The sequence below is a fragment of the Squalius cephalus genome (genome assembly GCF_949319135.1).
Source record: "Squalius cephalus genome assembly, chromosome: 21".
In the NCBI taxonomy this organism is placed as follows: Eukaryota; Metazoa; Chordata; class Actinopteri; order Cypriniformes; family Leuciscidae; genus Squalius; species Squalius cephalus.
In genome coordinates, this window is record NC_137142.1 from 8685635 (window position 1) to 8700089 (window position 14455).

At 37.2% G+C, this 14455-nt stretch overlaps 1 protein-coding gene across 1 annotated transcript in view; it reads right to left on the reverse strand.

Moving 5' to 3' along the window:
• Nucleotides 1–14455, reverse strand: part of LOC307148928 (CUB and sushi domain-containing protein 1) — an 838966-nt gene that overhangs the window by 160758 nt on the left and 663753 nt on the right. The window contains exons 25-28 of the mRNA XM_079854872.1: nucleotides 13822–13948; nucleotides 10482–10684; nucleotides 8992–9183; nucleotides 5251–5389 (exon numbers count right to left, since the gene is read on the reverse strand). Of these exons, the coding sequence (XP_079710998.1) occupies nucleotides 5251–5389; nucleotides 8992–9183; nucleotides 10482–10684; nucleotides 13822–13948 (661 nt within the window). The remainder of the gene's footprint in view (nucleotides 1–5250; nucleotides 5390–8991; nucleotides 9184–10481; nucleotides 10685–13821; nucleotides 13949–14455) is intronic.

The following is a 14455-nucleotide window of genomic DNA, read 5'->3' on the forward strand; positions in this document are numbered from 1 at the left end:
GCTAGTCTTAGTAACTCAAAACGATAAAATAGAGGGTGAGTAGGAGAATTTATCTCTGACCAGGACAGAGCCCGTATGGCTTTCTTTTGCAATGATGCAAGTTTTTTAAGATGACTTGTGAAGGTGTTGCACCATATCACATTACAGTAATTAAGATGTGGTTCAAAGAGAGTTTTATACAACAAGAGTAGGGCAGACAGCGGAAGAATGTGTCTGATCTTATAAAACAAGCCAACATACTTTGACAGTTTGTTTACAAGATGGTCGATATAACATTTAAAGGTAAGAGATTCGTCAATGAGCACACTCAGGCCCTTAAGAGAGCAGCAAGAAAAATGGTGTGCAACTGGAAGAAAACAAAACTAAAGTTTTTTCGCATTTCATGGAAAGAGAGCTTGATTGCATACAGAGAGGCCTTAAAAGCTGCTAGATCTGCTTATTTTTCAACCCTATTAGAAGAAAATAAACAAAACCCTAGGTATTTATTTGAAACAGTGGCTAAATTAACGAAAAATAAAGCTTCAACCCCAGACGTTTCACAGCAGTAATGACTTTATGCACTACTTTACAAACAAGATTGAAAATATCAGGGAGAAAATTATAACTATGCAACCATCTACAACAGTAGACAACATCAGGGAGTGCATTGTAGTCTCCCTGAGGAAAAATTTGATTCATTCATTGCTATAGGAGAGGAAGAATTTTCTAAACTCTTTACATCATCTAAATCGACAATATGTATGTTAGACCCTATACCGACTAAGCTACTGAAAGAGATGCTTCCAGAGGTCATAGATCCTCTTCTTAATATCATTAATTCATCTTTGTCATTAGGATACGTACCTAAACTTTTAAGCTGGCTATGATTAAACCGCTTGTTAAAAAAAATGCAGCTTGATCCTACAGAATTATTAAATTACAGGCCGATCTCGAATCTACCTTTTCTGTCAAAGATACTAGAAAAGGCTGTATCTTCACAACTATGTTCCTTTTTTAGAAAGAAATGGTATCTGCGAGGATTTCCAGTTAGGATTTAGACCATATGTGTCAAACTCAAGGCCCGTGGGCCTAAACCGGCCCGCCACATTATTTTATATGGCCCGCGAGAGCATATGGGTGTCTTAAAATTAGGGATGCAAACGAAATTTAGGCTGCCGAAAATAAAATTTTCGTTTTTTGGCCGAAAGATACTAAAAAGACGCAGCGCCCCTCCGTGTTCGGCGATGGTTTGACTCTGGCTCAGCGTGTTTTATGACTTTGCGTGCGAGTCCGCTTCCGAAGATGCATAACTTCTAGCGCGTTCCGCTGTGTGTGCGCGCTGTGCTCTCCGCTCCGTGTTCACAGCGCGTTCTGCTCAATGTTCCGAACGCAAGCAACCTCCGTGTGTGTGTGTGTGTTTGTGTTTGTGTTGCGAGCTCTGCTCACGCTCACCGGAAAGGCAAAGTCCGCTAAAAAAAAACGTGCCGACATGAAATTTCTCTGGAGTTGTTTCTTTTTGCAATAGCACTACTGTGCTGTAACATGGGGTGTGTATAGCCATGCTGGGCAACACTGGTAAAATTACACGAATCACGATCCTCTCGTTCTCCCTGCTCTGCTCATGCTCTGATAAAAATAGCTTTGTAGGACTATACTTTATTTTGACAATTGGTCAAAAAATAAATCTGTTAAATCTGAATCTGCTGCATAGAACTGATTGAAGAATAACATATTGATATTTTATATTATTTTAATATAATAATATATTTATTTTAATATATGAAATATATTACATAATATTTAATATAATATGTACCAGTATTATCCTTTTCACCATTTGTATCACTCCGCTTGTCTGTGTTTGCGCCACTTGCATCATTAAGCCAGTAGGTGGCGACAAGTGACTGTCTTTATGAGTGAACAATTGAACTTTAAACTGATTAGTGCCAAAAACATTGATTAACTCAGGAAAGAAACAAGTTGCTGAAACCAATCTTTAATGGCAATATAAATTGCTCATTTGCCTCTGGACACAAAAAGATTGCACTGGTTTTTGACTGAAATGTAACATCTATGCAAAATAATCCTTGAAAGATTTCTCATTTAAGGCCATTCCTGTTTGGAATATGTGATTGTGTATTGTCAACAATAAGCAGAAACATTCTGCATTTCCATTTTGTAGTGTGGATCATTCATTGCAATATTTATCCTCATTCTCATTTTTAAGAATCTGTTATCTTGACAAATAATTTATGCTACTGCCCACTGACATGCTTTTAAAGCTATTGTTATCCAAATTTTTTGGCCTTTAAACACCTTAAAATGCACATATATGTAGGTCTGAGAAATACAAATTTTATCGGGAAGCATGTCCCCGAACCCCCCTAACTACCTCACATTTGAATAAGCATGACTGTGTGGTAATGTGTGCTGGTGTGTCTACAGTGCCAGGGCTGAATTTTTGAGCCAGTTTGCCCCTGCATACAATATACATTATTCTCTGTATCAAATCATTATTACCCAGCCCCTGATGTTTCGGGCTCATCCCCTGATGTTTTTAAAACCTAGAAACACCCCTGCAAATGCATATACAATATTTGTAACTTAAATAAGTAATAATCAAATAAAGAGACAATATATTAACATTTTAAAAGTCTTACAGTTACAACCGGCCCTTTGAGGGCAGCCATATGCTGAAGTGGCCCTCAGTGAAAATGAGTTTGACACCCCTGATTTAGACCGTACCATAGTACTGAGACAGCTCTCATTAGAGTCATAAATGATTTGCTCTTATCATCCGATCATGGTTGTTTCTCTGTATTAGTGTTACTCGATCTTAGTGCTGCATTTGATACTATTGACCACAACATTCTTTTAAATAGACTCGAAAATTATGTTGGCATTAGTGGAATTGCATTAGCATGGTTTAAATCATACTTATCTGACTGTTATCAGTTTGTAGTAGTAAATGAAGAGATGTCTTATCGATCACAAGTTCAGTATAGAGTGCCACAAGGCTCAGTACTAGGACCATTGCTGTTCACTCTGTACATGCTACCCTTGGGAGATATCATTAGGAAGCATGGCATTAGTTTTCACTGTTATGCTGATGATACTCAGCACTATATATATTCACGCCCTGACGAAATGCACCAATTCACAAAATTAACGGAATGCATAGCTGATATATAAAAAAAAAAAAACTGGATGACTAGTATTTTCCTACTACTTAACTCTGAAAAAACAGAGATTCTAATTATTGGACAAAAAATTTCCTCACATAATAACCAAGAATACTGTCTAACACTTGATGGCTGCTCTGTCAAGTCTTCGTCGTCGGTTAGGAACCTGGGTGTGCTCTTTGACACCAATCTTTCATTTGAAAGTTACGTTTCTAGTATCTGTAAAACCACATTCTTCCATCTTAAAAATATATCTAAATTATGTTATATGCTCTCAATAACAAATGCGGAACAATTAGTTAATGCGTTCATGACATCAAGGCTAGATTATTGTAATGCTCTTATGGGTGGTTGCCCTGCACGCTTAATAAATAAACTACAGCTGGTCCAAAACGCAGCAGCTAGAGTTCTTACTAGAACCAGGAAGTATGAAAATATTAGCCCGGATCTATCAACACTGCATTGGCTCCCTATTAAACATTGTATACATTTTTAAATATTGCTGATTACTTACAAAGCACTAAATGGTTTAGCTCCCCAGTACTTGAGCGAGCTCTTAAGGCATTATAGTTCTTCACGTCTATTGCGATCTCAAAATTCCGTCCAGTTGATAATACCTATAAAAATCGACTGCTGGCGGTAGATCCATTTCCTATTTAGCACCAAAACTCTGGAACAGTCTTCCTAACATTGTCCGGAAAGCAGACACACTCTGTCAGTTCAAATCTAGACTAAAAACACATCTCTTTGACCTAGCATACACATAACACATTATAAACTTCTATAATTCAATGTTAGGCTGCATTGATTAGGTCAGCCGGAACCGGGAACACTCCCAATAAATCCTGATGTACTCTTTACATCAAGAAGAATGGCGCCTGCGCTAATATTAGTCTCTCTGTTTATCCCAAAGTTTACCGCAGTCCGCCGGATCCAGGCCGTATCCAGATCTGATGAAGGACCTGAGCCTGGACACGACGACAACGCAGTCCTGAAGTGTCAACCAGTCCCTGTCCTGTGAAGGCCCCCTTCTCCTTCCCTTTACCTCTGTACAGATAAAACATTGTCAAAATAGTTCCGGTTCACATGGCTACTCGGAAGCTATAAATAATTCTGTGAATGAGCGGGTGAAAACAGTGTCGTGTTAGCGGCCCCTAAGTTAATAACTAATGATCTTTGCAACGGAAGTGAATCTATCAAAACTAACTTTAGCTGGACAATAACTTTATTCTAGAGCTGCTGTAAAGCCAAAACAATCTCTGTTACTTTCATTTCCTATTATCACTGTAAAGCTGCTTTGAAATAGTCCATATTGTTAAAAGCGCTATATAAAAATGAAGGTGACTTGACTTGACTTGACAAGTGTGCCGAGGACAAAATCTGTTTTAAATGCACAGGGTCACACCAAATACTGATTTGATTTAGTTAATAGAAGTTAGTTGATAAATAAAATCTATTGATGACATAATTTGTTAATGTATCCTCACTTTACAGCATTGCCTAAAATGCCTAAAACTTTTCACAGTACTGTATCTTTGCAGGCAAGTTTCTTTGAGCGTCTTGGAGAAGTTGCCACAGTTCTTCTGGATTCAGTCTCTCTCAGTTTTTTTTTTTTCAGTTTCTTCATGTAATCACAGACAGACTCGATAATGGTGAGATCAGATCTCTGTGTGGATCATACCGGCTGATGTCAGACTCATTGTGCATACAGAAATCTCACTAGATTATTACAATTAATGGCAAAAGGAATATTTGGAAATGTAAACTGATATTTCCTACTGACACACTACAGCAAAATATGTAAAAAACTTTTTGTGTGTGTGTGTGTGTGTGTGTGTGTGTGTGTGTGTGTGTGTGTGTGTGTGTGTGTGTGTGTGTGAGAGAGAAAATACTAACATGCCTAAGATTTTTGCACAGTAATGTATGGCCCCATTGCATATGTTGGCTCAATTCAAATACACTTAACATTTACAGAACCTGAAGTTGAAAAACAATTCAGTTCTGAATGGTACATAACCCTGTAAAAGATGTTATACCCCTTTAGGTGGCATGAGAGTCAGAGGTGCCCAGCGCTGCATGAGGACATTACCTTTTGAAGATTAAAGCGATGACAAAGTCAGGGTTGACTTTTATCCGCCAGTCACACTCTTTTCCTGGTGGGTAGGGTTGAGGATAGTTGGGTGATAGAATTACCCCAGCAGGCCCTGTCACATTGCCCCCGCAGGTAGCTGTCATAACAAGGAGAGTGAGGTTGAGAGATTATTTAATGTGATCCTTCAACACAGTAATAATAAACAATGTTAAAGCAGTCTGATTACAGGATGATTACTCTGAGCTCATTATCAATTAATATAGCAGGACAACTACATGCCAAAACATTAAATAATAATAATAACCAATACATGTAAGATTAATTGTAAATGAGCTCAGGCAGGACTTCATTACCAAGCCATCTAAGAGATTTCTAGATATGAAGGGTATGTCTTGTTTGGAGAACAAAAGCATTAATATATTGACTATATTGACTGAACACACAAACAAAAAGAAATAAAATATATACATACATATACAAATATATATATTGGCATTGGTTCTGGAAATATTTTTCCCATAAGCAAAACAACAACAACAAAAAAATCATGAAAAAACATGTATGTCATGAACCAGATCAATGAGCTCTGAGATCACAACATAAAAAAAAAAATTGTATAGAACAAAAAGTGAAACTAAGATTGTAATAAAATAAAATATAAACTGAAATAAAGCCCGAAACAGTTATCATTTTCACGTCCTGCGCCATGTTGTTTAAATAGCAAATTAATTTGCATCCATTTATAGGCCCATGGGCTGCTGGTCTGAAAACGAGGAGTGTTCAGGAGCATTGTTGGTGCGTTACTATTCTCAGGCAACTGAAATAGACTGCGCCATTGACCAACTGAAACCTGGTCTAAAGTCATTGGCGCAGTATTTGTTTTTTGTTATTTAAAGGGTGCATTAGTAATATGCGCCTATAGGAGGGTGCACAACGTGCGTACACTCTGCTTATTACACACAAAGGGATCACAGCAGCTCACAAACATGCCAAATATTAAAAAAATAAAATGATTACAATGTAAAAGATTATTATTGTGTGCATATAGATAAGTTGGAATCCGGCTTGTCCTGTAGATGGGCTGCTTTCACGCTTTAACCTCGCGCATGAGCCGATCCGTTTCCTCTCTGGAGAAGCGTTCAGTTTTTCCGCTTGCAAATTCTGCCATGTAAATAGCGAATCCGCCATGGTGCGAGCCCAACTGGCTTTTAAAGGGAATGGGAGATGAGACTCTGATTGGTTTATTTCACGTTACACTCAAAACACACCGATTACTCATTAAGAGAATAGGGACAACCCTTTTAGACCATAAGCCATGCGCGCAGACCATTTTTCCCGTCGTTAAACTACCAAAAGTGGATTCAAACACACCCTAAGTGCACTTGCCCTGTGCGCTTTAGACCATGCACTTAGATTATTAAAATAGGGTAATTTGTCTTTTATGATGGAATGAACTATGTCCCATGAAGCATTGCAAAAGACTGAAAAAATGGCAATACACTATAAAACTACTGACTGAAGAAAATGGCCATTGTATAAAATATGATGGATTATCGGTGTATGAAAAAATAGTAAAATATATACAAATATAAAAATTTATGGGAGTGAGCAGATCATTGTAGATTCATATTCTAATTCCTGCTTCCTTGTAAACACCCTTTTCAGATTGGATTTCACTTTAGAATTATGGGTAATGGTGCATTACACTGGGAATTCAGCAAATAAATTGTTCTTTTCTCTCTCTTAATGAAGGTACAAAAGCATATATCACCCCGTAACAATCTCAGAGCTCACACTAGGTCTGTCTTGAATGGTTTAAACATTATCATTAAAAATCAATTTCTCTCTTCAAAGAAGATGAATGTGATTTTTACTTCCTGAACCTGGCAATTGTGCGCTATATGACCTTGTAGAATTTCATGGAAATATTAAAGCATGACATCAAAAAAGTCAATAGGGACACTGGAGGGAAAAAAAAGAAAGAAAGAATAAGAAGCAGAAAAAATACTGGAGGTCTGAGAGAAGGTCATAGTAATAATATAAAAGCAACTGTGTAATGCAGTGAGTGAGACAGCTATACTTTTCCCTATAATGCTGAGCCAACATGCATATTTCTTAAATAACTACAAGAAGACCACTCAATGCAGACATTAACTCTAAAAACAGTTTTATGGTGCGATGACTTTATGATTGGTAGTGGACAACCGAGTAGAGTTACAAAAAAAAACAGTGTTGTTACAATGGTAGAGTGATGGTTCTCGATTTTAATATTTACTGACTTGCGAAATTCAGTACTGTCAGGTTAGATGGAGACTGTCAGTGGATAGCCATTTTCAAGTTTCTCCAGAGATGTTTAATTGGGTTCAAATCCAGGCTCTGAGTCGCCCCTAAGCCACTCTTGCTGTTGGGATGGTATTGTGCAGGTGATGAGAAGTGATATATATACAGTATATATATATATATATATATATATATATATATATATATATATATATATATATATATATATATATATATATATGCATGTGCGTTCATAATTATTATGCAAGTTGATATTCTGATCATGTTTTTTTCTCGAGCACACTTACCAATTCCAAACCACATCAATCTTAATAACTACTATCTATTTTGCATTTAATCATTTATAAGTGATATATAATTGTTAAGGAAGGCTGGAAGTGAAAAACGTCTTATATTCAGGTGTGCATAATTATTAAGCAGGTTTTCCTTCACAGGTAAAATGGGCCAAAAAAGAGATTTAACTCAGACAAAATTCTGTCATAATTTGCTCACCCCCAAACCTGTATGGATTTCTTTCTTCTGCTGAACACAAAAGATGATATTTTGAAGAATGTCGGTAACCAAACAGCTGATGTACCCCACTGACTATTTTTTTTCCTACTTTGGAAGTTAATGGGGTCCATCAACTGTCTGGTTACCGAAATTCTTCAAAATATTTTCCTTTGTGTTCAGCAGAAGAAATACACTCATACAGGTTTGAAACAACTTGAGGAGGAGTAAATGTGGACAGAATTTTCATTTTGAAGTGAACTATTGCTTTAACATGACCTGTTTTTGTATGATCCTGTTCACCAATGAGTGTTTTGCTGTCCATTGGTAATGCCTTCATTTTTCAATTTCTAGTATTGCATTAGTATTGGATCCTTCTCATGAGCATTTAATAATTTTTTACTTTTCTGTGTGAGTAAAATATGTTGTTTGGCCCATTTTAACTGTAAAAGAAAATCTGCTTAATAATTATGCACACCTGAATATAAGGCGTTTTTCACTTCTAGCCTTCCTTAACAATTACGTATCACTTATAAATGATTAAATACAAAATGAATAGTAGTTATTAAGGTTAATGTGGTTTGTAATTGGTAAAATGTGCTTGTAAAAAATATATATGATCAGATTATCAACTTGCATTATACAGTAATTATGCACACACTGTATATATATATATATATATAATGTATGGTGTTACCATTGTCATAAATGCCAGTAGTTTGGTATCATGTCAATGATACAATATGATACAAATAACAAAACCAGACTTTCTATTAGTATCAACAGCAATGTTTTTTTTGTTCTGTAATTAATCACTCTAAACTCTAAATTAACGTATTGCATTGACAGACATCATTTCTATTTCTATTTTACTTTTAAAATAAAAGTGTTCGATAGCACATCAGTTTTTACTGTGGTATGGAAGGACGCAGTGGAGTCAGATCTCACCGATGCAGGTGGGTGGGTCCGGCTGCCAGAAAAAGCGGCTGTTGAGCTGAACACAAGTGATTTCAGACACTCCTTGAATCTTGTACCCAGGGTCACACTGAAAGGAAATGGTGTCGCCAGGCTCCCTGCTGTCTCCGTAGCGTGTTCCATTTTGAGGGGTCCCTGGGTCGTTGCAGGTCATGGCAACTGTAGCTGAAATAAAAAATATTAATTTTGAATCAGCTGTGAATCAGTGAGACATTAGAGAGAGCAGAAAATCACTTATTCATGAGAAAACAGACCTCTGCTCTCGACTAAATGTGCCAAGGTGCACAGCATCCCACTTATATGATGGAGTTAAATTCATGTTTATGGAGATTTTAATTGAATTATATTTCATCAATCATCAAAACCACTTCAAATTGCATAAATAGCCTACAAGTACAGAGGGATCTAAAGACATTAACAAGACAAAAAGGCTGTGTTACAACAATAGCTTACTACTTACTGCATACTGCACAGCCTACACTCTACAATACACTGCTGGCTATTTTATTTATTAGATGATAAACTTACAATTTTGAAAACACAATTATTCTATATTTTTGATTTAATAAAAAAGAGAGAGAAAGAATTGGTATGCTGATACGTTACACTACACATTTTGGCAAACATAGAGTGGCAGCTCGTCAGGATGGCAAGGGAGGCACAGACTATCCAAGATTTTGAGAAGGAAAATGGATAATTTAATGTTAATAACATTCCCACATATTAATTTCATGTCTCAGAATGTGTATTGTTTGTAATTTCACCACTGTAACACCATACAGTATTACCAGAGCTGCTCTTCCCCGAACGTGCCGAATCTGCCGATTTAATTACAATTGTTCGGAAAACTGTCTGGCAAGTCTGATGGGATAGAGAAAGGGAATGGGAAGCAAAAACCATAGCTCAAGACTTCTGCCTCCGTTGGTAAAAAACAGCCAAAAAAAAATAGTCATTCACCATCGAGTATTTCATTTTCAGAGGTTAGGTGTTGAGAAAAATACATCGCAGAGGAGGCTAGCCTCACTTGATATATCAACCAATCATCGTAGAGATGTAAATTATACAATCGTTTTTTGAACTGTTACTGCTGAAAATGTACCAACTACCTTAATTATGGAGAGTAGAGATATTAAATATTTGATCACCAACAAAATTGCCAGCAGCTTCAAATTAAAAATGAAGGAAGACCACACGCCTAAGTTGGACGTAAACTACAGCAATCAGCTTCACTAAACGGCTCTATTAACATGCTCTATTAACACGGATATTTAAAAAGACAGAAGGATGGATTTTTGTTTTAAGTGATGGGCTAGGTATTATCTTGCAGTAATTGTGCTCATCCAGGTATTCCAGTTACCATTCATAATGAACATTAGTGTACAGTGCACAGTATGCATAATGCAAAGATAGTAAGAGAAATATGCTAGAATGCTATGCACAGCCAAGAAGAAGCTGATACATACTAGAGAACTGGATGGAGAAACCGGACTTGCTAATGAAGTAATCGCTGTCAAACTGAAGCGTGAGGATGTTGAAAGTGCTGTGAGTGTCTTCGGGTAAAAGCGACCCACTCCACTCTTTCAGCAGAATGCCACTCTCTGCTGGTCCGTCCCAAACCTTCAGAATGTCATGGTCCACCTCTGTGTCAAAGACTATGAAGTGGAGGCTGGAAAGGTCAAATATAGTGAGAATATTACATTTTGTTGCATTTTCTTTCCAAGACATTCAAACACATTGCATCCATATTATAAGCACAAAATACATGTAAACTAAAATACATGTTCAAATTTTGTCAAATAAGAAGTCCAGAACTTTGCAAAGATAGGATATAACAAATTAATTCATAATGTATAATTAAAGCTACAGTACATTATGCAACTGTAGTAGTTAAAAATAAGAATGTTGGTTGTGTTTCAGCTATGGTCCTTGAATGTGGCTTGAGGCACCAATATTGGACAATTTATCAGTGTGGATGGACAATTAAATACTTATTTTCTTTCTTGTCTTTACAACCCATGATTCCCTGGAGGTTTGCTATTTTTAATGATCATCTTCATCAAAGCTTTCAGCTTTGCACTACCCCTCAGACGGAGCTATTTTTCTCTGTGTATGGATATGAAATGATCCGCCCCGAAAGCTCTAAAATATAAATCATTATTATAGGTTTATCAAAGTGTATTTTGGTAAAGATATCGGGCCCTATCTTGCACCCAGCGCAATTGACTTTGTACACCGACGCATGTATCATTCCTATTTTGCACCCGCGCAAAGCGGACTTTTCCCTCCACAGACGCACGTCGGTTAACTAAGAAATACACTTGCGCTCCCCGGGGCGGTTCAGCACAAAGAGGAGGCGTGTTGCGGCGCAAACGTTCCCTCATGCTATTTTACAGGTTTAGAAAACAATTCCGCCACTGACCGAAAAAAAAAACAGTTTAAAGTCAGTGGCGCGTTGCGCATGTTATTCATATGCTATTTTAAGGGCGCATGCTTGGCCTTAATCAATGTAGCGTGTGCACAATGCGCATACACTTTGATTCTCTCATCTACACACAGACGCAGCAGTTATCATTTTTGCAAATCATACATTATTACGATAGATAGATAGATAGATAGATAGATAGATAGATAGATAGATAGATAGATAGATAGATAGATAGATAGATAGATAGATAGATAGATAGATAGATAGATAGATAGATAGATAGATAGATAGATAGATAGATAGATAGATAGATAGATAGATAGATAGATAGATAGATAGTTTATTATAAAAGCATACATCTAGCTTACACATTTACCCAAATTATCATACGCCTGTTTAACCGAAGTTAATTTGGGTGTGTTTCTCCATCCCCAACGTCCCTGACGAGAACGTCGGTCTCCTCTGCTGTGAACCGCTCCTCGCGTGCGTCTGGCAAATCCGCCGTTATAATAGGAATCCGCTTTAGAACAAGCGCGCCTGCTCTTAAAGGGAATGTGAGATGACGCTCTGATTGGTTTATTTTTTACGTTACACCCAAACCACACCTATGAATAATGAAGCTACTTCAGACCAACCCCTTTTAGATTTGCGCCGGGCGCAAGAGTCATTTATCCCGCCGGGAAAATAGCAACAGCGCCCAAGACCCGCCCACAAAGTTACTTGCGCTTTGCGCTTGACACTTGCGTTTCAGATCGTTAAAATAGGGCCCATGGTCTGGAAGATGTATTATTTGGCGTTTTCACATTAATATAATTGTGTTATTTTATTCTTTTTTTGTTTGTATGTAGCTTTAATAAATAGCCTTGTTTTGCAGAAAGACAAGTTTTTGAGTTCTAAACATCTTATGTTTCAAAAGACACTTGATTCCTCACAATATGACCTTTTTGATATGTTTGGATCATCTTTTAAAATAAAAATTGCTTGCTGAATGCAAAGAAAGCATATATATATATATATATATATATAAAAACAGCAAAAGGCCTTCAGAATAAATGTATTCCTTTACTGAGCCACTGGGATTTATATTATTTACACTCAACACGACTGTAGCCTGACCTCCTTGACCTCCAAGCGCAGCACTGCAGCTGGCATGTAAACACAGCACTGATCAACTTAAGTCACAACAATGACTGTCTCTGTGGGAAGTGTGGGTGGACAACCATGAGTTCTGCTCTCCGCAAACACATTCAAATATCTCCACACCTCTCAGAAGTGACATTTCATTCACTAGCAGCGTCCTTTTTGCTAACAGTGGAACTGTAGTGTGTACCTAACTAATATAGGTATGAAAATAACAACTCAATAATGACAATAATATAAAAGGACTATGAATAAATTGTTTAAATACATTGTCATTTATACATAAATTGTTGATTATAAACTGTTTATATACAGTAAATTTACTTCATAATTTAAAAAGAAAACAAAAAGGTGAGTGTCAGACTTAAAATTGAAGAAGTTGTGACAAGAAAAAAAAAACATGAAGTGTTCCTTTAACATGTGAAAATAAAATCTGAAGGTGGGTAAAACATCATTCTCTCCTCTCAGTGCAGTCTTTTGAAAATTGTGAACAACCATGTCATCATACTAATGCAACACCCCCGCAACTGTACAGAATTACGCAAACATGATTTCATGTAATGCATCTTGAGCTAAGACGATAAAACACATACAGAGAGAACTTGTGGAGCAGTTACTGTGCAAATGTATGCAACGGAGAGAAGTCACAGAGGGGTTTCTTTCACCTGTGAGCGGGGAGTGAGAGACGGAGTAGAGTTGTAGCGGAGTGATTACAGATGCTTCGAGCGAGAAGGGGAAATTGCTGTTGCTCAACTCCACTCACATACTCACAGAGTGCCAAAGTCAATTTTGACTGGCATTTGGTGCTTGGTGAGCAATCATTTTAGACCCTGTATGTATAGAAATAGTTGAAACACCTGCAGCACGCAAATGAAATGACTCAAGCCTGATGGTGTGAATTACATCCCACTCTTACAATTCCTCCTGTTATCTGCTCTTCATAAGCCATCTTCTCTTTAAACGGATCAACTGAATTGGCTTACCTGAGTTTTGCTTCGTTTTTGAAGGCTTAACTGGCTTATCGCTTTTTGTGTCTCTATTCTTTTTGCCCTTTCACTAACCCTCCCCCTCTGTGTAACGGTAATGCACTTGTAGGAACAGATGCCAGCCAGTGGTAGGCCACACAGCAGGGTGAAATGCAATCACCATGCTCCTTTATAGGTTGTATGGGAATTATATGGAAATTAATGGAGGGGAGGTAAAAACATAATGTGGTTTGCAACCACGGGTTTTCGTACCTGATGGTTTTGCCCGTGTCCGCCTCGATGGACCAGGTGCAGTGAAGGTTGTTGTCATAAGGGGCTGGGTAACCAGGTGACAGAATCCTTCCAGATGTGGCGCCGCTAATGTGTCCTCCGCACTCGGCTACACACACACACACACACACACAAGGAATTAAGGTCTTTAACTAGATTTGCATTTCCAGAAAGAAATATAAGTGCTTGCAAAGCCACATAACAATAAATCAAGTTTTAGGTATGCTTAGGCTACATTTTATGCTACTTTGTGTGTAATTAAATGCCACATCAGTGCTGCTTTGTCACTGTCATACAAATCAAACTACTACACGATCGATTAATATGAGACCAATCACAATTCAGTATGCAAATAAATCTAAGATGAAGCCCAATCGGAAGTCTCTATGCAAAAATTCCTATGCCATCATAGCTGAAGGTTACATCTTAAATGCTACATACTCATTGTAAGCAAAATGAGATTTTAAAACTTTAACATCAGAGTATAATCCAAATGTGACCATTTAAACAATGCTGCATTGAAATGTAATTATTAGTATACTATGGGTATTTTTAGCCATTACGTATACTATGTAGACAGCAGAGAAAATAGAAAATGGGTTTTATTATGTTGACT